The 27,319-nt window shown below is 40.8% G+C and overlaps 1 protein-coding gene across 2 annotated transcripts in view; it reads left to right on the top strand.

Moving 5' to 3' along the window:
* The first annotated feature begins 482 nt into the window (after positions 1–482).
* Positions 483–27,319, top strand: part of nhlrc2 (NHL repeat containing 2) — a 42,221-nt gene continuing 15,384 nt past the window's right edge. For both annotated transcript variants that reach the window (XM_084077945.1, XM_084077946.1), the window contains exons 1-8: positions 483–643; positions 3,352–3,504; positions 10,283–10,332; positions 11,203–11,355; positions 11,964–12,219; positions 17,290–17,411; positions 18,143–18,272; positions 18,905–18,998. In XM_084077945.1, the coding sequence (XP_083934071.1) occupies positions 484–643; positions 3,352–3,504; positions 10,283–10,332; positions 11,203–11,355; positions 11,964–12,219; positions 17,290–17,411; positions 18,143–18,272; positions 18,905–18,998 (1,118 nt within the window). In that variant the 5' untranslated portion in view covers position 483. The remainder of the gene's footprint in view (positions 644–3,351; positions 3,505–10,282; positions 10,333–11,202; positions 11,356–11,963; positions 12,220–17,289; positions 17,412–18,142; positions 18,273–18,904; positions 18,999–27,319) is intronic.

The following is a 27,319-nucleotide window of genomic DNA, read 5'->3' as shown; positions in this document are numbered from 1 at the left end:
TTATACCCTATTTTATTCATCAGCTATTTGAAAATAGCAGATCTACAAGGTGAGCTTGTAGATCGGCTGTTTTCAAACATTTTAGTACTTTTACTTTTGGTACTTTAAGTATATTTTAATGCCAATACGTTTGTACTTTCACTCAGGTAACATTTTGAACACAAGCCATTTACTTGTCACAGAGTATTTTTATATTGTGGTATTGGTACTTTTGAGGTAAAATATCCGGAGTACTTCTTCCACCACTGAACTGAATGGAATGGAATGGAATGGCATTGAATTGAATTGAATTGAATTGAATTGAATTGAATTGAATTGAATTGAATTGAATTGAATTGAATTCCATTCCATTCCATTCCATTCCATTCCATTCCATTCCATTTAATTTCATTTCATTTCATTCCATTCCAGGCTAGAAGGCTGCCTCCCTTTTGACACACGGGGCAAAACAGAGTACCCTGTGTTGTTGTAGTGAACTAAAACATGGCGTCTGGGAGCAGTCTGTTCACTTTATTTCCTCTTCAAAGTGCTCTGGACGTCGCCCTGGATGAAGCCTCCACCCAGAATGAACGACAACAGCTAGTGCTGGACTATCTGAAGAAACTGGATGAATTAGACCTGAGAATACCTGACTTTGACCCGGGTAAAGACCACTTTATACCATGACCACTAGCCCAGTGTTGTCTCATACTCAGTGTCATGGCGCTACTTGTTCCTGCTTTTTGCATTTTCTCCATTTACAGCCAGTACATCTACATAAACGTTCAGATTTCAAATATAAAGTGTTTACCCCACGTCCACGGATGTAGCAAGTTAAAACGCCTGGGTCTAAGTACTTGTATCTTCCGTATTGTTCAATAAAAAAAGCATTTTAATCCAATTGCTGGCCATTTTCATAATCATGCTTCATTTGCTTTCAACTACGCGACCCTATCGGTTGGAAGGGGTATTGCACGCTGATACGTTATAACTCTATGGGAAAAATGGCCGCCGATCGGTTTAAAATGTTTTTTATTGAACAATACTGAAGATACGGGTACTTAGACCCAAGCGTTTTAACTTGTTACATCCATGGCCGTGGGGTCAGCACTTTATATTTGAAATCTGAACGTTTATGTAGATGAACGGGTTGTAAATAGAGAAATGTCCAAAACCAGGACACGTTTCGCCACAGTCATGACTGTCATGACCAGGAAACCAGGAACCTGTTTCGCCATAAGAACTCAAATGTTTTACTTTAAGTAAAAGTGTCAATACTTTAATGTAGAAATACTCAGTTACAATAAAAAGTCCGGAACAAAATTTACTAAAATGTATTGGTATCAGAATGTACTTAAAGTACCAAAAGTAAAATAATATGCAGAATGTCCCATTTCACAAGTTCAATATGTACCTATAAAAATCTTTTGAAAATAGCAGATCTACTTGTGGATCTGCTATTTTCAAATAGCCGAAGTGTATATATAAGGCTAAAGTGGTTAATGCGTGTTTTGTAATAATAATACACATCTACAAAGTAGTAACTAATGTTTTAAAATAATTGTAGATGGAGTAAAAAGTACAATATTTGCCTCTGAGATGTAATGGGGTAGAAGTAAAAGTATTGTAAACTAAATACTGAAGAAAGTAAAAATGCCTCAAAATTGTACTTAAGTACAGTACTTGAGTATGTGTACTTAGTTACTTTACGCCACTGGTAAAAAAAACTTTACACAGACAACTTTTCATGTCTTGTCACTCAACCCCCAAATGAATATGTATCTATTATCTGTGGACCCCCATCTGATAATATTATGTTCCAGCCAGGGAACCCCAGCATATACATTATGCCAGTGGTTGTCAAAGTTGTTTTTGGCAGCGGAGATGCAATCTGAAAAGGTTATGTCCCCAAGGAACCCTGGGGGTCCCCAGACCCCACTCTAAGAACCTCTGGTTTACAGTAAGGCTAACCTCGCATCACCAGTCTTTCCACCTCGGAGGTAGAAAGCCTGATATGCGTTATTAAAGACCCGTGTGATCCGGTCTTGGCCACGCCTACTGGGGAAAAATAAAATAAAAAATCTCTTTCTGGATTTTGCCCATCCGGTTTTGCGGTGCCGCTTTGTTTTGGTTCCCCAATAGGCTCTATGCACAGCAGCCATTTTGGAGAAAAATTGGGCCTCTTCTTACTTCCTTCACAGGTGTTACCAATGATACTAATGAAGGCTCTGTTCCATTCTGGTCAAACATAGTCAGGGTGCTGATATTGTGCATGTTGGCTCACTAGAAATACTAGTGGGTCCTTGAAATTAAAAGGTTTGAGAACCACTGTGCTACACTTAAATGGAACAGAGCCTTCATTAGTGTCATTGGTAACACCTGTGAAGGAAGCAATGAAGGGGCCCACTTTCTGTCCAATATGGCTGCTGTGCATAGAGCCAATCCCTATTTAAATGGAGTAGAATTTACCCGTGGCATAATACAGACGCTAAATAGTCTCCGGAAAGTACACTCACATTTATATAAAAAAAATAAGCTAAACTACGCCGCATCAAGGATTTTATTAGGACGGACCTATTTTGGGGTGAAGTCTTTCCGGATCTGCCCATCCGGCCGCCTGATGACGCGGATGACGGTCACGCGCCTGGTGACGTAGAGTTACTTCCGCTCCCGACCGGATCATAGACCCGAAAAGATATGCTGCACAGGCTACAGTAAGACCACTGGCCCTGTGGTCTCGTACTCATTGATTGGATTGACTGTTAAACAAGTTAATAATAACTTTTGAAATGACACATGATCAAACACATAGCTATATAAATGTATTAAAAAGCACAGCTATTTATCGTATGCACGCTGCCACAGTGTGCACTTATGTTAATGAACTAATTAAAAGGTAGACAGGCCAGATCATAGAGACTTCAAAGCATCAGTGATTTGTCAAACTTTGTAGAAACTAAGGACCCACCTTTTATTTGAAAATCTTCATCTCTTGGACCCCGATTTAACAACTTGTTTGTTGTTGTTAGACATGATTTTGTCCGATATGTTCAGTTATTTGGTTTGGTCCACAATTCCTTTACTGTCTATTGACTGTAGCTAAATATTTAATTGTCTGTCTGTCCGTCAAAACTCTTGGCCGAAAATAGCAGATCTACAAGCTCTCAACGGCGTTGCGAGCTTGTAGATCTGCTATTTTTTTTGGCTAATGTTCCCCTCAGAATAGGGATGCGAGAGTTGCGAAATAAACAAACAAAAAAAGTTCCTATCACTTTGTAACTCTGAGGACCCCCTAGTGGTCCCGGACCCCTCTTGTTGAAGACCCCCTTGCCCTAAAAGGGTAAATGATGTGATTTGTTTTTTGTTCTCTAGACCTGGAATGGCTGAACGTGGAGGCTCCTCTGTCCCTGGCAGCAGAGCTGAGCGGTAAGGTGGTTCTCCTGGACTTCTTCACCTACTGCTGCATCAACTGCATGCACATCCTGCCTGACCTGCACCGCCTGGAGAACACACACTCTGTCAAAGGTATAAGAAAACACATCATCCACGTAGTACACACTGTTTAACACCATTCATCCATTAACACATTCCATGCCAGAGTTTAATATCATAATGTACTCACCACTGCCAGCGTTGTATTGTTTTTTGTTTTTTTTTCACCTTGCCACAGACCTCGTTAAATCCCTTATGATCGCGCGTTCAACTGTTTGTAGACACACAGGGTAGCTGTGTGAGTGGCCCAGAGAAGAAATGTTCAATCGGCGACTTTCCATTTTGCAGTAGTCGCAGTTTCTATTAAACAGTGTTCAGCGCGGAGAAAAACAACACCGAGATAATGGCGATTTAGCGGAAGCTTTAGAGCGGCGGCGGATGGGAACGAAAATCTTCGATTGACATTCATTACCGTTTCCGGTGTGCTACAATGAAACCCTCCCTCCGGAAATCTCATTTCCATTTGATTTCAGGAGTGAGTCTGGCCTGATCGCCCATTCTGCAATATTGGCTGTGGGCTGGAGTTGGGCGGGAGTAATACTGTTGACTGACAACCCCTTCAGCCAATGATCGTTTTTCCCCTTCAGCCAATCAGCAGTTCACCAGACTAATGTGACGCAACGGGACTTTTGAGATGGCCATGCCCAAAATAGGTTGCCTTATTGGGATACATGTGTGTCACTGCCCGCCCTGGCCGGTTCTCTGAATTTTTATTTTTAAATAGGCTCTGTCATGATTAATTGACCACATATATGAAGTTAAACAACTAAATTCTATCCAAACGATAGTAAATTCCATGCCTCAAAATAGAAGTTTGAGAGCGGAGAAAAAAAAAAACAGCGGAGAAAATAGTGGACAGAAAAGATGGCTGCCGTTCGTGTTTTGTCGGCTGCATTCAGGCTGCACTCGGTGCCATTCGGGCTCACTCGAACTCGCCACCTGATTGGCCAACTGTCGCTGTCAATCACAGAACGATGTGCAACGACGCTGATAGGGTCGTCCATTTGGTGTACACAGCCAATATTGCAGAATGGGCGATCAGGCCAGACTCACTCCTGAAATCAAATGGAAATGAGATTTCCGGAGGGAGGGTTTACCAGGCTACGCCGGACATGCTTGCAGAGATTCTTGGGTAATGAAGTCAAAGACGTTGGCTGCCATGTTATTTGTGTCCAAAGTGGCCACTGATACCCCAAACTACATAGTGCAGCTTTAAAGTGGTTACATAGATTTTGATTGTATTAGCAAATATAGCTGTGTAGGATTCTTACAGTTGTTTTATTTAGTTTTTGTTTCTCATTGAACCCATTTATCAGCTTAAATAACTATAGTGTTCCAGTTCCAATTGTGTCTGCTCATTGCGTTGTGTCATCACCTCCAATTTCACTTGTTTATCCTTTATCCTGTGTGAGTTCTCCCTCTCTCCTGATTGGATAAAATTCGTATCCCGACCTGAAAATGCATTTTCTTTTTACTAAAGAGCTGGAGAGACATGGAGAGACCCCTGTTACTGAACAAACACTCTAGCAACAATGATTACTATCAGAATATAGAGTTATCTAACACTTATTGTAATAGAAAATATCACTTACTTACGGGGAACGGTGGCGCTGTCGGTAGCGCTGTCGCCCTCACAGCTAGAAGGTCCTGGGTTCGATTCCCGCCAGGGACGCTGTGGGCGCTGGGGGCGTGTCCTCTCCTCCGCGTCATCAGCGCCCATACCCTAGGTGGGGTTGGTGAAAGGGCCTTTCTGTGTGAAGTTTGCATTTTCTCCCCATGTCCCCTAGGGCAGTGGTTTTCAACCTTTTTCATGCCAAGGACCCCTAATTTGATATACATTTGGCCGCGGATCCCCATTCGAAAATGTTCTGTGCCAGGGACCCCCAGAGGCAAAGATATCAAAAAATATAAATATTCAAAGATATGCACACTTTTTCAAGGTTTTTCAAAAAAAGCAGATCTACAAGCTCATAGCACTCAAGCTAAGTGGTTAAAAATGATTGTGACGCTATGTTAACTAACTTTCGCTGGGGACCCCCTGTTACCACTGGTGGTCCCCGGACCACCTGTTGAAAACCACTGCCCTAGGGTAGGTACCCTCACAAAAAAACATAGTAGTAATCCTGGTCGCTATACCGCTTCCCCTTGGTCAGCCGGGGCGCCTGATGGAGGGGAAGGGAACTGGTTGGAATAACGTGTTCCTTCCACGCGCTACGTCCTACCAGGGAAACTCCCCCCTGTCAGGTGATAAGAAGACTTGTTAGCCCTCATGCATTTTTTTTTAAACTTCCAAATTTTCATCCCACGATTTTGTAACCCCATTTTTTACACCCAGTGCCAATTGACTATGTACTCCTGGGCACTACCCTACCTCTGCCAACCTAGGGAGGCCAGGGCCGAGCTCATGTGTCCTTCAATGCATGAGAGCCAACTGGCTGGCCAGGGGGAGGCAGTATAGTGACCAGGATTACTGCATGTTTTTGTGAGGGTACCTACCCTAGGAGACACAGGGAGAACATGCAAACTCCACACAGAAAGGCTCTTTTGCCAACCCCACCTAGGTATGGGCACTGATGACGCCCACAGTGTCCCCTGCGGGAATCGAACCCAGGACCTTCTAGCTGTGAGGCGACAGCGCTACCTGTTAGCCCACATGCATTGAAGAAGGCATGAGCTCGGCTTCTGGGTTCTCCCTAGGTTGGCAGAGGGAGTGTAGCGCCCAGGATTACTTTGACAATTGGCACTGGGTGAAAAAATGGGGTTGCAAAATCGTGGGATAACATTTTTAAAAGAAAATATCACTTACCCTACCTTTTAATCAAAGAGCTGTCAGTAGTCAGGGCTGTAAACATGTTCCGTTTGTCAAAATGAGTAGAGGGCCCGGTCTGGTGCCCTGCTGCACTCCGCTGCGGGGGTGCTTATTTTAAGCCTGTGTTAACGTTGTGAGGTGTGATAATAATCTGTCTGCCTGCCTGGGTGTTATCACTGTTACTCTACAGGAAATGCATAGTTACACCTTCCACTGCATGCCCAGAACACGCACGCGCGCACACACACACACACACACACACACACACACACACACACACACACACACACACACACACACACACACACACACACACACACACACACACACACACACACACACACACACACACACACACACACACACACACACACACACACACATACACACACACACACACACACACGCAGGTTTGTATTACCATACTTGTGAGGACATCAACATTTTAGGGCAGTGGTTCTCAAACCTTTTCATGTCAAGGACCCCCAAAATGATATGTATTTGGCCGCGGACCCCCTTCTCAAATATTTTGTTCCAGGGACCCCCCAGAAGCAAAGATTTGAGTTACAAATGTTCACTTAAAAATATATATATATTCAAAGGTTTGCACACATTTTCACGAAAAAAAAAACAAGCTCATAGCGCGGCACTCGGTGCCGCTCTATGAGCTTGTATATCTAACCTAAGTCCCAAAAATTGCAGATCCACAAGCTCACAACGTGCCGCATCGCGACATGTTATGACACGTTGTGAGCTTGTAGATCTGCAATTTTTGAGTGGTGCCAGCCACTCCTACACTTGACCGTGTGTCTGTCTCTGTCTGTCTGTCCGTCCGTCCGTATGTTTGAGCACGGCCTCAACAGCTGCAGCTGATTGCAATACAAAGATGCAACCAGTTACACTAATTAACTCTTCACACTGGGTGTGATTTTTTTTTTTGGTGCATGCCACTGGTATGCACCTATAAGTATAATCCTAACCCCTAAACCTAACCTCAACCTGGAGATTTTTTTCTAATTGTAAACCCATCTCTAAAAATCTGTTTTAATGATAAAACAAGCATTTATCTTGTGAGAACGTGGAGAATGGTCCCTGTGACATCTATTTCTCATATTCTACTATACAAGGATGGAAAAAGTACTCCATCTTTTTTACTTAAGTAAAAGTATCAATTCTGCAATGTAGAAATACTCTGTTACAAGTAAAAGTCCGGAATTCTAAATTTACTTGAGTAAAAGTGCAAAAGTATTGGTGTCAAAATGTACTGAAAGTACCAAAAGTAGAAAGTACTCGTTATGCAGAATGTCCTACTTCAAGTTTTCAAATGTATATATATCTAAATAGCAGATCTATAAGCTCACAAGCTTGTAGATCGGCTATTTTCAAACGGCCGAAATGTATATGGAGCTGAAGTGGTTAATGTATGTTTTGTAATAACAATCAAAATCAAAAGTAACTAGTGTCTAAAGTTTTCAAATAATTGTAGTGGAGTAAAAGTACAATATTTGCCTCTGAGATGTAGTGGAGTAGAAGTGAAAGTATTGGAAATTGGAAATACTCAAGTAAAGCACAAATACCTCAAAATTGCACTTAAGTACAGTACTTAAGTAAATGTACTTTACTTTCCACCACTGCTACTATACTGTATGTGGGGACCGGACATTTGGTCCTCACGAGTATAGTATAGTGTGTACACACACACACACACACACACACACACACACACACACACACACACACACACACACACACACACACACACACACACACACACACACACACACACACACACACACACAGCCGTCGCGCGTTATCTCGCTGCTCCTATCTCTGGCATTAGCTGCGGGTACATACCGTATTACCGTATGCCAGCGTTGTGTGTGTGTGTGTGTGTGTGAGAGCCAAGTCGTGCGTCCCCTGCGGTCGGACCCCCACCCTGGCTGCAGCCTGGTCTACTGTACTGCTTGGCTGCAGCCCAGGGTGAACGCACGCACGCACGCACGCACGCACGCACGCACGCACGCACGCACGCACGCACGCACGCACGCACGCACGCACGCACACACACACACACACACACACACACACACACACACACACACACACACACACACACACACACACACACACACACACACACACACACACAGCAGATCACTGATAACAATGCACTGCTGTTGTCTTTCAACTTCAGAAACCTTCTATCTCCATGTTTCAACGTTTCATGTTTCGTCCCATAAATAGACTCTACGCACAGCAGCCGGATAATGGAACGAAATTGGGCCTCTTCCTTACTTCCTTCACAAGTCTTATCGATGATATTAACCCATTAAGATTTTCTAAATCCTAACAGTTTATTAAAAAAAAAAAAGAATCTAGATTTTTAAAAAATAGCAGATCTACAAGCCCATAGCGCGGCACTCGGTGCCGCGCTATGGGCTTGTATATCTGCTATTTTTGAATAGCCAAAGAAATCTAAAGTGACACAGATGCGTTCCAGGTCTTATCAATGATATTAAGGCTCTGTTCCATTTAACATACTGTAGCGAACTGGTTCTCAAACTTTTTACAAATGGAACCAAATGGACCCTATACGGATCCATTTGGTTAAACCGATGAGACAAGTAGGAACATCAAATGAGCAAGAGCTAAAAAACTAAATACGTATCGAATAAACAAGATCCAATAAGACAAGAGCTCGTACAACTAATCGACAACAAGCAGGCAAGGCAAAGAGGAAGGGTAGTGTTTCCTGAAGAGGTGGGTTCTCAGCCTGCGGCGAAAGATGGAAAAATGTAATAACTACATTGTATCTATTGGAACACATGGTTCTTTTTTTTCTTTTTTTTTGACATACAAGGTTTTAACCCGACAGCTATGATTGGCTGTCTGGTTCACTGCTCTCAACTTATGTTAAGCGAGTGTGATGTTTATTTACGGAGGAGACAGAGGATGCTTTCTCTCTCCCCGTGTGTGTGTGTGTGTGTGTGTGTGTGTGTGTGTGTGTGTGTGTGTGTGTGTGTGTGTGTGTGTGTGTGTGTGTGTGTGTGTGTGTGTGTGTGTGTGTGTGTGTGTGACCGTTGATTACCGATTATTATAAATTGTTCTTAAATAATCAACTAAGTTGGTTAGTCTGGGTTACCACTTAAGCCCTTTATTATACTTTGCTGATGCGCAAAAATATTGAAATATAGCAGATCTGCAAGCTCACCACGGGTCGCACCGTAACACATTGTGAGCTTGTAGACCTGCAATTTTCGCAATTTTTGAAAATCTTTTTAGAATTGATTAATCGATCAATTGTTACTCTTTGAAGCCTCCATTTATTATCATACAGTAGAGATCTGTGTTAAATTGCTGTGTGTAATTGTGTTCCCACAGTCTTATGTAACCTAAGTTGCATAAACTACCGACCAAGGGCTGGTTTAATAGGCAGGCACACGTCACTCTAGTCCAAATGGGTTTCCCTGTCACAACAAGTGCTCTCTTTGTCGAGTGCCTTAAAGAGATATTTCACTGTTTAGGGTCATTTTAACGTCTACTCGGGCTTGTGTGTTACACCCCAGACAGTTTTAAGTTGATATTCTTTTGACCAGACACGCCCCCTTCCTGTACAAACCCATTGTTACTTCAAACTCCATTTTAACCTTGTTAGATCAATCAAAAATACACGTCCTTGGTGCTGGTGACAGATATTGTCCTTCTAATATGTGAAGGGCTGTGTTACACTGTCAGGCTGGATTTACCATCCTAGGTGCCCAGACGGTTACGCCAACCGTCCGGGCCTTTTTTCACTTTTTTCACTTATTTCATTTGTTTTCATATACCACCAAAAATATAAAATGTATAATGCGCTTTAGATGAAGGTGCTATATAAATTCACCATTTACCATATTCCATTGACCATAGCACAGTTACTCATTTTAAAAACATATTTTGATGATGTATGACAATTATGTTATTCCTTATTTTTTCCTCTTTCTGTCGTTTCTTTTCTCTCAGATGGATTAGTTATAGTGGGTGTGCACTCTGCCAAGTTCCCCAATGAAAAGGTCAGTGTCTTTTCTTTTTCCATGTCCATGTTTCAATATAGATAGACGGCCTGACAACAGCTACAGTCGTCAGAACTTACTACAGTTATGTCAGTGTTGCATCAGTTGAACAAAATAACCAAAAACCAGATTGGAAAGCAATTGGGCCTCTTCTTTACTTCCTGCACAGGTTACCAATGATACTAATGAAGGCCCTGTTCCATTCTGGTCAAACAGAGTCAGGGTGTTGTTGACTCACTGGAAACACTCTGCTACACCAGTGGGTCTCAACGTGTGGTCCAGGGACCCCTCATGGTTCCTTGAGGGGGTTCCAAATTGACCCTTACAGGTGTGTAACTCTGAGAGTGTACAAATGGTTGAATTTTTACACGCTCAGAGTTCTGGGGGCAAAAAAAGTTTGAGAACCACTGTGCTACTCATTAGTAACATTGGTTAGACCTGTGAAGGAAGTAAGGAAGAGGCCCAATTTCTTTCCAACATGGCTGCTGTGCACAGAGCTAGCAGCCATTTTGGAGAGAAATTGGGCCTCTTCTTACTTCCTTCACAGGTGTTACCAATGATACTAATGAAGGCTCTGTTCCATTCTGGTCAAACAGAGTCAGGGTGCTGATATTGTGCATTTTAAAAGGTGTGTAACTCTGAGAGTGTACAAATGGAACCAAATGAACCCGTAAGGGTCCATTTGGTTCCATTTGTACACTCTCAGAGTTATGGGGGTCCTTGAAATTAAAAGTTTGAGAACCACCGTAAAAGCCTTCATTAGTATCATTGGCAAAACCTGTGAAGGATGTAAGAAGAGGCCCAATTTCTTTGCAACATAGCTGCTGTGCACAGAGCCTATTTTTGTTGACATATACCCATCTCTGGCAGGTGGTGGACCACGTGCGCAGCGCCGTGCTCCGCTACGACATACGCCACCCGGTGGTGAACGACGGCGAGGCGCGCCTCTGGCACGCTCTGGAGGTGTCCTGCTGGCCAACGCTGGTACTGCTGGGGCCGCGCGGAAACCTGCTCCTCTCTGTGGTGGGTTTGTGTTTGTCACGATCTTGCAAAATATCGATATTCTATATCCTCATCTTATCTCTGGTAATAGAAGAAAAATAAGAAATATCACCCTATTTAAAATAAGCATTTGTATTTTCTAGACCAGGTCTTTAACACATTGACTGCCTGAGATTAAAACATAGTTTTTCATCCCCATGCCAGTGTTTTTTACCGTATTTTGACGATCTTTGGATCGCGGTAATCCTGGTCGCTATACCGCCTCCCTCTTGATAACCGGTGCGCCTGATGGAGGTAAAGGAACTGGTTGGAATAACGTGTTCCTTCCACGCGCTACGTCCTACCGGGGAAACTCTCCCCTGTCAGGTGACAAGAAGGTCAGTTGGCTCTCATGCATTGAAGGAGGCATGAGCTCGGCTATGGGCTCCCTAGGCTGGCAGGGGGAGTGTAGCGCCCAGGATTACTTAGACAATTGGCACTGGGTGAAAACGTTTTTTTTTTGTCATCATAGCTTAGTTTTAATTTAGTTTTATTTAGTTTTTGTCAGGGGAAAAAAGGCAAGTCGAGGAACATTTTTCGTCATAGTCTCAGTCGTCAAAATTAACACCGATCACGACCACCGATAATAGGTCGGCGAGGAAAACCGCGAGCGGCTCGCGCTGTTCGCCGCCGCCGCCCTCCGGTTCTACGGGGAGGAACGGGGTCTCCTGAAGGGCCACGGCGTGGGAACCCAGCTGTACAGAGACTCCCTGCCCCCCACCCTCCTCTCCTTCCCCGGGAAGGTTGCCGTGGACCGGGCGTCCAAGAGGCTGGTCATCGCCGACACGGGACATCACCGCGTACTGGTGGTGACGTCCACCGGACACATTCTGCACGTCGTAGGAGGTAAGAACCATGTATCAGTCTATTAACCAGGGGTGCATATAACTGGTGCGCATGCGCACCCAAAATAAATAATGCGCGGCACATCAGACGACGCGAGGTGCTTTTGCGTACCAACAGCTGGGACAGGAATTTCCAAGCTTTTGTTTTTTAGCAAAAATAAAAAATAAAAGCCTGGAGACCGAGGCTAGGAATTTACTTACTAGCCACACTCACACAATCACGCTAAAGCATGCGTCTGCCCCATGTACAGCCATTAGGCACAGGAGGAGGGGACGCATGCTGCACGTGATTGTGTGAGTATTGCCTCGCATCGCCTCGCATTGCCTCGCTGCGTGAATGCAGCCAGCAGCGGCTGTTAGAGGCACTCGTCACCGATGATGAAGGCACCGTAATGGTGCAAAATATGCCGTGAACGTCCCAATTTGGGAGCAGAGCGTCCTTTTTTTTTCTCGCACACACGTTTACTTTAACATGTGTGTTCCAGCCTGTGTGCCTGTTGTGTATTTATAGTAAGATAACATTGAAACATGAAACATCCTAAGTTTACCAATCTGGGAACCCATTTGGTAAAAAAAAAAGGGGGAAAATTAGTTTTGCCTCTGTTGGCATCACCTCCTTTTTTTTTGTAGAAACTGGAACTCGGTTTGGCTCCTCCCCTTTCTTAGTCTACTTCCTCCCGGGTGCTTCTGTGTTAATTCCTACTAACAACAACACTACATGTTTAGGGCAGTGGTGCTGAAAGAATCTATCTTGAGAGATTATAATTTTATATTTGTGCTAATAGTTTAGGAAACAGAGCGCTATGGTGGATGGCTCCTTTCTTGCTGTTTAACACATTGCAGATTGGGACATGGCCAAACAAAAACTTTTCTGTTTTAATTTTCTTTTTACATTTTCTTTATTATAATCTTTTGCTTTACTCCCTGGTAGTGCAACTTCACTTTAATTGAACGTAGCGTTGATTAATTGAGTCGAGGTAAGATGTAAAACAGACTAATGAATATAAATGGTTGATAGGGAACACGCCGTACTTGACGGATAAGCCCGCACCATTTATCAAAACGTCCTTATGAATTGTAATTTAGAATTTCCTTCGACAGTGGACTGTGTATACAACTAATCTTCCTCGACAGTTAACTGGCATATAGGATGAAATGACATGGAGGAGAAAATCGAGTTACAGATGGAGAATGCAATATGGTTTAACCACTTGAACTGTAGGTGATAGGAGTCCCTCAAGTTATTAAATATAGTATAAAGTAAATCCGTAAATCAACGCCCTACAATGGTGTCACACGAAAATAGTGAAAATAGCAGATCTGCAAGCTCACAACGCCTCGCGTCGCGAGGCGTTGTGAGCTTGTAGATCTGCTATTTTCACTATTTTTTTATTTTTTTTTAAAGGAACGGTTTTGAACTTAGAAGGTTTCTACCCAACAGTGACGATATGTATGTTATTTGTCATTGAATTCAATCTTTAATTCAGACCCAAGGATATCCATATCGCCCCTGTGCAACTCTTGTTTACGAAGTCTTAAAGGCAAACAGAAATGATGTTTTCATTCATAATGTTCCAATGACAGAAACACAATCAAAGCGTTAATCGTCACGTACAATTCCGTGATCATGACAGCCCTATACAAAAGTTGAGAAAAATTGTGACGCGTTGTGAGCTTGTAGATTCAGCTATTTTCGCTGAATAGTCACCCCCCAAGATAGTGATGCTAGGGTTCATTGTGGTTTATATAGACGGCCGCTTGGCAGCTATAGCCTTCATCAGAGCCTCGACGACGGTATAGGATGAAATAGACTACGAATCACGCATTAACCCATTAAGACCGGGAACGCATCTGTGTCATTTTAAGATTTCTTTGGCTGTTCAAAAATAGCAGATATAGAAGCTCATAGCGTGGCACCGAGTGCCGCGCTATGAGCTTCTAGATCTGCTATTTTTTGACAAATCATGAACATTTGTGCAATTCTTTGAATATATATGTATATTTGTTTTTTAAAGACAACATTTGTAACTAAAATCTTTGCTACTGGAGGATTCTACAAATGTCTTCTAAATCCTAACAGTTTTTTGAAAAAACGTATGTTGCTACAATCAGTGTTTCTCAATCATTTTCATGTCATGGACCACCCAAAATGATATGTATTTGGCCGCAGACCCCCATCTCAAAATATGTTGTTCCAGGGACCCCCCAGAAGCAAAGATTTGAGTTAAAAATGCTTGCTTTAAATAATATTCAAAGATTTTCCCAAATGTTCAAGTTTTTTCAAAAATAGCAGGTCTACAAGCTCTGAGCTTGTAGATCTGCTATGTTTGAATAGCCAAAGAAATCTAAAAATGACACTGATACTTTCCCGGTCTTAATGGGTTAAAAGTAATTAATTTGACGTGAACATGACAGGTAGCCCAGCTAAGCATTTCAGCCACTGAAGCAGCTGCGGTCTGCCGAGTCAGCGTTTCACCCGCACGGAATGAAATGACCTTTTTTTTTTATCTGATCTGATCACTAGCGCCGCAGCATATGAAACGCTTGAGTAGCTTATTAAAAGGTGCGCTCCGTCACGGACTGGCGCAGAAAATGGAGTGAGTCCAGTTTAGAAGAACTTGCTTCGTGATTCATGGTCAAAGAAGATTCGTGTCAGAGTCCTGTGTCTAGGTGAGACGTGACCTTTGACGCTATATAAATGTCTCAATAGAAGAGCAGGGAGACAAAACACAACCACCCCAATGGTATAATAAGTTATATTGTATTAACCCTTTAAGACCGGGAATGCATCTGTCTGTTTTCAGATTTCTTTGGCTATTAAAAAATTGCAGATATACAAGCTCATAGAGCGGCACCGAGTGCCGCGCTTTGAAAAAAAAACTTGTGATGCTATAATATCAGTGGTTTTCAAACTTTTTTCATGTCAAGGACCAATGATATGTATTTGTTATGAGCTTGTAGATCTACTATTTTTGAATAGCCAAAGAAATCAAAAAATGGCACTGCTGTTTTCCTGGTCTTAATGGATTAATTCAATTCAATCTTTATTTCAGACCCAGGAGGATCCATATCACAAGAATACAACACCACACAATAAAAACAGAAAAAATAAAATAAAATAAATAAAAATAATGCAAATAGCCCACATTGTCCAGTTTCTGACATACAGACAGACATGTGCGCCAATGGTTCCACAGTCTAGAGGTCAACCTGACAGAACTGCGTGACCCCACACGCATGTTATGACAGCAATTATGTCATTTACTGACTCAGTATCAGGGAAGTGCACAGATAGACTCTAGGTGGTGCTAGAGCACCTGCCCTTTGCCCTCTTGACCAGAAGTGCCCTTTTGAAAAAAAAAGTTTTTTTTTTCCAGTTTACAGCAGGGGTCTTCAACAGGGGGTCTGGGACCCCTAGGTGGTCCTCAGAGTTACTACAGGGGGTCCGCCAAATCTTTATGTGATATGATTTTTCTTTTCACCATAACCATTCGAAACCTAGCATCCCTTTTCTGAGGAGAACTTTAGCCAAAAATAGCAGATCTACAAGCTCACAACGCCTCACGCTGCGAGGCGTTGTAAGCTTGTAGATCGGCTATTTTTGTCAAAGAGGTATAGGTGTAGAGGGAAAAAAGAGCAGACCAAGTAAACAAAAAATTATAATTTACTTGAGCACCTGCCCCTCGAAATGTCTGTGCACGCCACTGCTCAGTATACAGTACAAAGGGATCTAAAGAGAGAGATCTTCACAGGTACTGAGCACATGCTGAATTTGCGACACAGCATGTTTGCTTGGGCATACAGCTTACGCCGCTGCCTATAAATGTCCTTGTCATCTGATAGGTCATTGGAGATAATATGTCCCAAATAAGTAATCTCACTGCTAGGGGTGTGCCGATATATCGTCCCGCGATATATCGCGATACGTTTTCGCGACGATATGTATCGTTTTGGGGGAAAAAAATATCGTTTTGAAAAAAAAAAAAAAAAAAGATTCTCTTTTTTTTTACACCAATCAAAAATAATCAGGCATGCAAACAGCCCCGAGGTGAAAAGGGTGACAACATGTTGGTTTTTTTGGGTCAGGTGTCACACTATTGCCCTATTTGGATTCAAAACGGCTGAAAAGCTACAAGTTTGCATGTCTGAATAATGCAAAAACAGAATTATTTGTTTACATTTCCTTTTTTTCTCCCCCATTTATTTTCATAATAAAAAAAGTGCGTATCGTATCGTATCGAAATCGTATCGAAGTTGTGAGCCAAATATCGTATCGTATCGTTTCGTGAAATTAGTGTATCGGCACACCCCTACTCACTGCACACACTTATATCTGGCAGTGCCAGCCAGATATAAGTCAGGAAAGATAGATTGTCTGTCTTCCCTACTTCGGACAATCATTACCTTACTCTTTTTAGCGTTGTATGTTATAGAGGGTCGGGGCGCTGCGCGCCCCTCCCCCCTATCCGCTGCGCGGTGCTTTGTGTTTGTTGGTCTCTATAATATATAAAGCCATAATAGGAGATGTTCCCAATGGAGCTATGCCCAAATATGGAGTGTGTTGTCTGACCTCACTTGGGTCTCGTTGGGCGGTGGTCGGCGATGACGCTAAGGAACAACATGGCCGACTGTAATGTTGTGAGTTTGTGTTGACCGCAATTAATTATGCTGCGAGGGGGCAGATGTGTGCTGAGCAGTATGAAGTGGCCTACAGACTGCGCGTAGTAATTCTGCACGTTGTGGCGTGTCTTGTTAGTGACATTGATATGTTGTTTTTGTGTTTAGTCCCACACAGTGGCAGGTTTTTTTTGGGGGTTTTGGGTTTAGAAATGTATTATAGGATATTAAAATCAAAACCATACTGTGAGCATATCCTCAGTAGCTGTTGTAGCCCAACACTATATGGACTAAAGATGACCAAATCATCCGCATACTGTATGGTAGAGATTAACATACTCTACCATACAGTTTGGACAAAATAATATTTTATTCATAAAAAAAAGTGACATAGTGCATGACCTCATGATGACCTCACGATGACCTCATCCTGTCACGCCCCATGATGTCACAGGGCCTGAGAGCGGCAGGCGAGACGGCGACCTATCACAAGCCTCGTTCTTCTCGCCGCAGGGCGTGGCCATCAAAGACGACGTGGTGTACGTGGCCGACACGGAGAACCATCTCATCCGAAAGGTACGTGATGAGACACTGTTTGTGTTTTTTCCGTAAATGAACGCCCTACTTGATCACACTACAGCGTCACACAAAAGCATCAAAAGTAGCAGATCTACAAGCTCGAAACGCGCCGCAAAGCGATTCAAGCTTGTAGATCTGCTGCTTTTTATTTGCATGTTTTTATTTGAATCCTGAAAAGTAACAGTTTTGGACATGTTTCATTTTATTTAATTTATGTTTTTATTTTATTTTATTTTATTTTATTTTATTTTATTTTATTTTATTTTATTTTATTTTATTTTATTTTATTTTATTTTATTTTATTTTTTATTGAATATTGAAACACAATTAGACAGCACAAAGGTACAGTAAAGCATGTGGGCTATAAGGATAACACAAAAAAAAGACCTGGGGAATTGTTTCCATTGTGGTCCTAAGTATTCAATTCATCAAAAGAGCATTGGAATATTAATACATGTCATCAAAAAAAGCAAATACCTATATTTACAGAGGAGAAAAAGGAACAAGGGCGCCAGTGTATGACCCCCTCAATTCAATGGGGATTAAAATCTATCTCCACTTGTAGTTTCCTGATTTCATGGGCTTTTACAGGCCAATTTTGAACGAAACCAGTGATGCACATCCTTTAATGATGGATTATACCGTGTGTGTGTGTGTGTGTGTGTGTGTGTGTGTGTGTGTGTGTGTGTGTGTGTGTGTGTGTGTGTGTGTGTGTGTGCGTGTGCTAGATTGACCTGTCGTCAGGGCAGGTCAGTACTCTAGCTGGGGTCGGAGTTCAAGGAACAGACTTAGAGGGCGGCGCCCCGGGACCCCAGCAGCCAATCAGCTCCCCTTGGGATGTTTGCCTGGGTTCTGCAGGTGAGTGTCATAGTGTGCATACCGTCCATCTCCATGTTTCAACTTTTTTATGTTTTTTTTATTTTCATAAATTAATGCCATTCTTCGTCGCACACGAGTGACGCGTATTTTTGCTGTTTTGGAAAAAAAAAAGGTAAAAAAAAGGTTGTACGTTGACAGTGACTATTTATGTATAGCTATTTACAGTATGACAATATGACACATACCTATGTATACAGACCGTTTGGAATTATTCTATAGACATGGATTTTGGTCATCTATTGATGTCAGCCCACTGAGTTTATTGGACACGTGTGTGTGTGTGTGTGTGTGTGTGTGTGTGTGTGTGTGTGTGTGTGTGTGTGTGTGTGTGTGTGTGTGTGTGTGTGTGTGTGTGTGTGTGTGTGTGTGTGTGCGTGTGCGCACGTACTTGTGAGGCCACGTGTCCCCACAAGTACAGTGGAACTGTGATGACCTCACAAGAAAAAAATAATTATTTATGGTTATAAAAATGTTAGATTCAGGCTTGCTTTTTATACTTACTTGCGCGATGCTGTCTTGAGGGCTGGGGTTTAAAAATGGCAAAAATGTGGTAAAATGTCCTCACAATTACAGTAATACAAATATGTGTGTGTGTGTGTGTGTGTTTGTAGGTGGTGATGAGGATAATGTTCTGTGGATAGCCATGGCCGGGACCCATCAGATCTGGGCTCTGTTCCTAGCAGATGGGAAGCTGCCTAAAGGAAGGTGAGATGGTAACCATGTTGTTATAATAAAGCTATTAAACATAATCACCGTGGCCCTTGGTTGAAACATTATCACAACATCGCTTTTCGCTATTATAAAATAAATGTCTGAATCTTTCTTCATTAAACCTTTAAGACCGGGAACACATCTGTGTCATTTCTCAGACATGCAAAAGTGTCACTTTTCAGCTACAGTCACCTTTTTTAACCCAAAAAGGGCAATTGTGTGACACCTGACCAGAAAGAAAACAACATGTTGTCACCTTTTTCACCTCGGGGCTGTTTGCATGCCTGATTTCTGTGTCATTTTCACAATTTCTTCCCAAAAATAGCAGATCTACAAGCTCATAGCGCGGCACTCGGTGCCGCGCTATGAGCTTGTAGATCTGCTATTTTTGGGAAGAAATTGTGAACATTGTGTGCAAATCTTGGTAGCACTTTACAATAATGACCCGTTATAAAGCATTTATAAACGTTTATAAGTAGTTTGTAGACTATTAACAAATCATTAACAACCTGTTTGTTGACATTTGTAAATGATTACTAAAACCTTTATAACTACAGTTACAAATCATTTGTAAAATATTAGTAAGTAGTGAACTATTCATGAATAAGCCATTTATATACATCTGTAAAAGATTATTAAATAATTTGTAACGACCCATTCTAAAGCATTTATAAACGTTTATAAGCAGTTTGTAGACTATTAACAAATCATTAACAACCTGTTTATTGACATTCGTAAATGATTACTAAAACCTTTATAACTACGGTTACAAATCATCTATAAAGGTATTAGTAACTATTCATGAATAAGCCATGTATAATACATCTGTAAATGATTATTAAATCATTTGTAACTGATGTTACATAATATATACAAGCTATTGGTAGCTTGTTCATGTTTAACATATGCTTTGTTAAACATTCCTAAAGTATCTATAAATCCTTAGTACATGTTATTATGTGCCCTATAGTAAAGTGAAGACAGTTCATCATTTACAACTGTCTGTTAATGTGTTTGTTCATGTTTAACATGCTTTGTAAAACATTCCTAAAATATCTATAAATCCTTTGTACATGTTATTATGTGCCCTACAGTAAAGTTGAAGACAGTTCATCATTTATGACTGTCTGTTAATGTGGACTTTCTCCTTACCTGTTGCAAACTACCTGGCTTTCATGAATGCAGACACCAAACAATTACTAGAATTATCATTCATGTTAAGCAAATGATGCGTAAGACATTCGTAAAGAGTATGTAAACCATTTGCAGACGTTATCATGAGCCTGAGCCTAGTTGCTTCTTTTGGGCTTGTTTTCATAGACCTGTCCGCTTGTTTCTTTTGCAAAATCTGGCAACACACTGATTACCTGCATTACACCTGCAGTAGCCTACTAGGGAGGAAGTGAACAGTGATGCAGTTGCAGACTGGACAGAAATATGTCTAATTCATGTTTTATGTGTTTTAACTGTCTTGTTGCAGGTGATCGAGGTAACATAAAATGGCTAATCTTACACACATGAAGTAGCATTATGACTAGGGGGTATTTTGATGGTGGCTGTTTGTATCCACAATGTTTGTTTTGATGTGTAGGCTAGTAATGTCCTCCATGCTTAGCAGTTTAGCTTAGCAGCTAAAGCTAACTTGCACTGGGAGGTGGTGACTCCAAGCTGCTACTCTGTGATTCTGTTGTGATTAATTTCTTTGTTTAAATGTCAGTGTGTGTGCTGTGGCCAAGAGTTGCTACATTTTATATCTTAATAAATTGTTGTATACTTGTATACTATATAACGTTACTTTTGCCACTTTTTGATGTCACATGTTTTACTAATCACTGTTAAACATGAAATAATAATGCATAGTCTTCACTTTACAACAAGGCCCATGATAACGTTAGCAAATGGTCAACACACTCTTTATGAATGTCTTACGAATCATATATTAAACATGAAAGATAATTCTAGTAATTGTTTGGCATCTGCATTCATGAAAGCCAGGTAGTTTGCAACAGGTAAGGAGAAAGTCACATTAACAGACAGTTGTAAATGATGAACTGTCCTCACTTTACTATAGGGCACATAATAACATGTACTAAGGATTTATAGATATTTTACTCTACTCAGAGTCATAAGTTTACAAAATGTACTAAAGTACAGTGAACGTCTGTGCGGTTTGTCTTCATCACTGAAAATAACGTACATGTAAACTGATATAAAACTGCTGTCATGTGCAGTTGGGGTGAAGAAACACAACCATTTCACTCCTAATAATACCTATTTGATTTGACATCCTGACTTGCTGCTGTAGCTGAGGCTTGAACCTGTTACCTGCGGCTCACTAGTCAGTGACTCTATCCATTCACCTACAGCTGTTTCCTTGGAATCTGTGGTTCTGAAACGTTTTGTTGTCAACCCCCCAAATTGACATGTATTTGGGCAGTGGACCCCAATGTGAAAAGATGTAGTGTCAGGGCCCCCCATGAAAAAGATTTATATTTATGCTGTAACACATTTTTTTAAAGTTATTTGTCTTGTTTGTTGTTCAAGTCAAAGGACCAGGAAGGCTGTACTTGTCAGCCATCTGTTAGCTCAATGGGTTGAGACGCAGTATTCATGATCCAGAGGCCATGAGTTCAAATCCCATTGATGTCTTTCCTATGATTCTTTCCTTTGCAGACTGGCTTCCAGAAGATCAACTGAAAAGTACCAGGAAGGCTATATTTGTCATCCAACTGTTAGCTCAATGGGTTGAGACGCAGTATACATGATCCAGAGGCCATGAGTTCAAATCCCATTGATGTCTTTCCTATGATTCTTTCCTTTGCAGACTGGCTTCCAGAAGATCAACTGAAAACTACCAGGAAGGCTGTACTTGTCAGCGATCTGTTAGCTCAATGGGTTGAGACGCAGTATTCATGATCCAGAGGCCATGAGTTCAAATCCCATTGATGTCTTTCCTATGATTCTTTCCTTGAGTGGGTTCGATTCCCACTCCGAGTCATGTGTCCCCGGTAACTTGGGGCAACGGATAAATTGACTGATATCCTTCGTGATGCTTCCCTTTGCAGAATAACTTCTAGAAAAACAAGTTAAAACCACCAGGAAACCTGTAACTCTCAGCCAACAGCATAGCTCAACTGGTAGAGCGTCTGTCCAATAACATGACGTGACTTGACTTGAGTGGGTTCGATTCCCACTCGAGTCAAGTGTCCCCGGTAACTTGGGGCAACGGATAAATTGACTGATATCCTTAGTGATGCTTCCCTTTGCAGACTAACTTCTAGAAAACAAGTTAAAACCACCAGGAAACCTGTAACTCTCAGCCAACAGCATAGCTCGACTGGTAGAGCGTCAGTCCAATAACATGACTTGACTTGACTTGAGTGGGTTCGATTCCCACTAGGGATGTCCGATATTATCGGCCTCCCGATATTATCGGCCGATATTAGCATAAAAATTGATATCGGGAAAATATCGGTATCGGTTTTTGAAAAAAAAAAAACATTTTTTTTTTTTTTTTTTTTTTTTTGCTTTATAAATAAGTTACAGGAGTTCTTACTGTATATGGTGTGTGTGATATGAAATTTGAGCTTACCCTAATCACAATAATCCCCGCATATATCGGTATCGGTTGATATCGGTATCGGTAATTAAGAGTTGGACAATATCGGTATATCGGTTATCGGTAAAAAAGCCAATATCGGACAACCCTAATTCCCACTCAAGTCAAGTGTCCTAGTTAACTTGGGGCAACGGATAAATTGACTGATATCCGTAGAATAACTTGTAGGAGTTACCGGGGACACTTGACTCGAGTGGGAATCGAACCCACTCAAGTCAAGTCAAGTCATGTTATTGGACAGACGCTCTACCAGTTGAGCTATGCTGTTGGCTGAGAGTTACAGGTTTCCTGGTGGTTTTAACTTGTTTTCTAGAAGTTAGTCTGCAAAGGGAAGCATCACTAAGGATATCAGTCAATTTATCCGTTGCCCCAAGTTACCGGGGACACTTGACTCGAGTGGGAATCGAACCCACTCAAGTCAAGTCAAGTCATGTTATTGGACAGACGCTCTACCAGTTGAGCTATGCTGTTGGCTGAGAGTTACAGGTTTCCTGGTGGTTTTAACTTGTTTTCTAGAAGTTAGTCTGCAAAGGGAAGCATCACTAAGGATATCAGTCAATTTATCCGTTGCCCCAAGTTACCGGGGACACATGACTCGGAGTGGGAATCGAACCCACTCAAGGAAAGAATCATAGGAAAGACATCAATGGGATTTGAACTCATGGCCTCTGGATCATGAATACTGCGTCTCACTCAACCCATTGAGCTAACAGATCGCTGACAAGTACAGCCTTCCTGGTAGTTTTCAGTTGATCTTCTGGAAGCCAGTCTGCAAAGGAAAGAATCATAGGAAAGACATCAATGGGATTTGAACTCATGGCCTCTGGATCATGTATACTGCGTCTAAACCCATTGAGCTAACAGTTGGATGACAAATATAGCCTTCCTGGTACTTTTCAGTTGATCTTCTGGAAGCCAGTCTGCAAAGGAAAGAATCATAGGAAAGACATCAATGGGATTTGAACTCATGGCCTCTGGATCATGAATACTGCGTCTCAACCCATTGAGCTAACAGATGGCTGACAAGTACAGCCTTCCTGGTGCTTTGACTTGAACAACAAACAAGACAAATAACTTAAAAAAAAATGTGTTACAGCATAAATATAAATCTTTTTCATGGGGGGCCCTGACACTACATCTTTTCACATTGGGGTCCACTGCCCAAATACATGTCAATTTGGGGGGTTGACAACAAAACGTTTCAGAACCACAGATTCCAAGGAAACAGCTGTAGGTGAATGGATAGAGTCACTGACTAGTGAGCCGCAGGTAACAGGTTCAAGCCTCAGCTACAGCAGCAAGTCAGGATGTCAAATCAAATAGGTATTATTAGGAGTGAAATGGTTGTGTTTCTTCACCCCAACTGCACATGACAGCAGTTTTATATCAGTTTACATGTACGTTATTTTCAGTGATGAAGACAAACCGCACAGACGTTCACTGTACTTTAGTACATTTTGTAAACTTATGACTCTGAGTAGAGTAAAATATCTATAAATCCTTAGTACATGTTATTATGTGCCCTATAGTAAAGTGAGGACAGTTCATCATTTACAACTGTCTGTTAATGTGACTTTCTCCTTACCTGTTGCAAACTACCTGGCTTTCATGAATGCAGATGCCAAACAATTACTAGAATTATCTTTCATGTTTAATATATGATTCGTAAGACATTCATAAAGAGTGTGTTGACCATTTGCTAACGTTATCATGGGCCTTGTTGTAAAGTGAAGACTATGCATTATTATTTCATGTTTAACAGTGATTAGTAAAACATGTGACATCAAAAAGTGGCAAAAGTAACGTTATATAGTATACAAGTATACAACAATTTATTAAGATATAAAATGTAGCAACTCTTGGCCACAGCACACACACTGACATTTAAACAAAGAAATTAATCACAACAGAATCACAGAGTAGCAGCTTGGAGTCACCACCTCCCAGTGCAAGTTAGCTTTAGCTGCTAAGCTAAACTGCTAAGCATGGAGGACATTACTAGCCTACACATCAAAACAAACATTGTGGATACAAACAGCCACCATCAAAATACCCCCTAGTCATAATGCTACTTCATGTGTGTAAGATTAGCCATTTTATGTTACCTCGATCACCTGCAACAAGACAGTTAAAACACATAAAACATGAATTAGACATATTTCTGTCCAGTCTGCAACTGCATCACTGTTCACTTCCTCCCTAGTAGGCTACTGCAGGTGTAATGCAGGTAATCAGTGTGTTGCCAGATTTTGCAAAAGAAACAAGCGGACAGGTCTATGAAAACAAGCCCAAAAGAAGCAACTAGGCTCAGGCTCATGATAACGTCTGCAAATGGTTTACATACTCTTTACGAATGTCTTACGCATCATTTGCTTAACATGAATGATAATTCTAGTAATTGTTTGGTGTCTGCATTCATGAAAGCCAGGTAGTTTGCAACAGGTAAGGAGAAAGTCCACATTAACAGACAGTCATAAATGATGAACTGTCTTCACTTTACTGTAGGGCACATAATAACATGTACAAAGGATTTATAGATATTTTAGGAATGTTTTACAAAGCATGTTAAACATGAACAAACACATTAACAGACAGTTGTAAATGATGAACTGTCTTCACTTTACTATAGGGCACATAATAACATGTACTAAGGATTTATAGATACTTTAGGAATGTTTAACAAAGCATATGTTAAACATGAACAAGCTACCAATAGCTTGTATATATTATGTAACATCAGTTACAAATGATTTAATAATCATTTACAGATGTATTATACATGGCTTATTCATGAATAGTTACTAATACCTTTATAGATGATTTGTAACCGTAGTTATAAAGGTTTTAGTAATCATTTACGAATGTCAATAAACAGGTTGTGAATGATTTGTTAATAGTCTACAGACTGCTTATAAACGTTTATAAATGCTTTAGAATGGGTCGTTACAAATGATTTAATAATCTTTTACAGATGTATATAAATGGCTTATTCATGAATAGTTCACTACTTACTAATACTTTACAAATGATTTGTAACTGTAGTTATAAAGGTTTTAGTAATCATTTACGAATGTCAACAAACAGGTTGTTAATTATTTGTTAATAGTCTACAAACTACTTATAAACGTTTATAAATGCTTTATAACGGGTCATTATTGTAAAGTGCTACCCAAATCTTTGAATATACTATATATTTTTAAAGTGAACATTTGTAACTCAAATATCTTGAACTTATGTTGCTATAATATCAGTGGTCCTCAAACTTTTTCATGTCAAGGACCATCCGAAATGATACGTATTTGGCCGTGGACCCCCATCTCAAAATATTTTGTTCCCGTTACCCCCAGTAAGTTGTAACATGAGTTAAAAATGTTCGCTTAAAAACGTATATATTCAAACATTGGCTCAAATTTTCACAATTTAAAAAAAAATAGCAGATCTACAAGTTCATAGAGTGCCGCACTGTGAACTTGTAGATCTGCTGTTTTTGAATAGCCAAAGAAATCTTAAAATGACACAGATGCGTTAAAGTACTCAGGAGCGGAGATACAGAATTTTTAAGTTTAAAGTTAACAAGGAAGTGGATGAGAGTCTAGATCTTCGAAAAATCCTATCTCCTTGGTCTTTTTTTCTTTTTTTTTTTTAAAGTCGTTTTAGTCGTTCTAGGCAGGCATGGCTTATTATGGGACAGAAGTCGTTTTAGTCGCTAGGCAGGGAATGAGTTAATGGGTTAAAGACCACATTTACATAGTCACTGGGTGCTACTGTTCCTCACAATGTCAATCAGTGTTAAATGTGTGTATAGTATCGGCCCTGTGGCCGATGTTCTTTATGGAAACCCCTCAAGTATTTAGAATGACATTTGCAGGGCAGATCCATGAGAATAGATGGCAAAAAAGCGAGAGATTGGTCAAAAGTAGGACCTAAAAAATATCTGATCTTATAATAAAAACGTAAGTATTTCTACTACTAAATTATTAAATTAGAACGTAATTAAAAACTTTCTAAAACATTTTTTAGCACTACATCTGGGTCTGTCAGCCCAGGGGGTCTTGGAATCTTCCCACATTTGCAACCATGTTTGGCACATTACTAAATAAAACATCTAAAACATTTCAGTTCTCCCGTTGACTAACAGCAACTAGTCCAATTTAATGATGGATCTACAGTATATATATTATTTTCTTTGATTATTCTAAAGGAGCTAAAGGCAGTTGGTGTAAAAAGTATTTGAATGTTTTACTTAAATAAAAGTATCAATACTGCAATGTAGAAATACTCCTTTTACAAGTAAAAATCCGGAATTGAAAATTTACTTGAGTAAAAGTACAAAAGTATTGGTATCAAAATGTACTTAAAGTACCAAAAGTAGAAAGTACTCATTATGCAGAATGTCCCATTTCACAAGTTTCCAAATGTTTAAAATGTATTAAAATCTTTTGGAAATATCAGATCTACAAGCTCACAATGCGTCGCGATGCGACGGATTGTGAGCTTATGAGGCAATATTTGCCTCTGAGATGTAGTGGAGTAGAAGTAAAAGTACAGAAAATTGGAAATACTCCAGTAAAGTCAAAATACCTCAAAATTGTACTTAAGTACAGTACTTGAGTACATGTACTTAGTTACTTTACACCACTGGCTAAAGGATTAATTGAACACCTAGTGAGCTTGTAGATCAGCTATCTTTGCTGCT

Source organism: Gymnoscopelus microlampas (assembly GCF_963454915.1).
Source record: "Gymnoscopelus microlampas genome assembly, chromosome: 14".
Lineage (NCBI taxonomy): Eukaryota > Metazoa > Chordata > Actinopteri > Myctophiformes > Myctophidae > Gymnoscopelus > Gymnoscopelus microlampas.
Note: the sequence above shows the minus strand (reverse complement) of the source record. Positions and strands in the feature narration are given on the sequence as shown.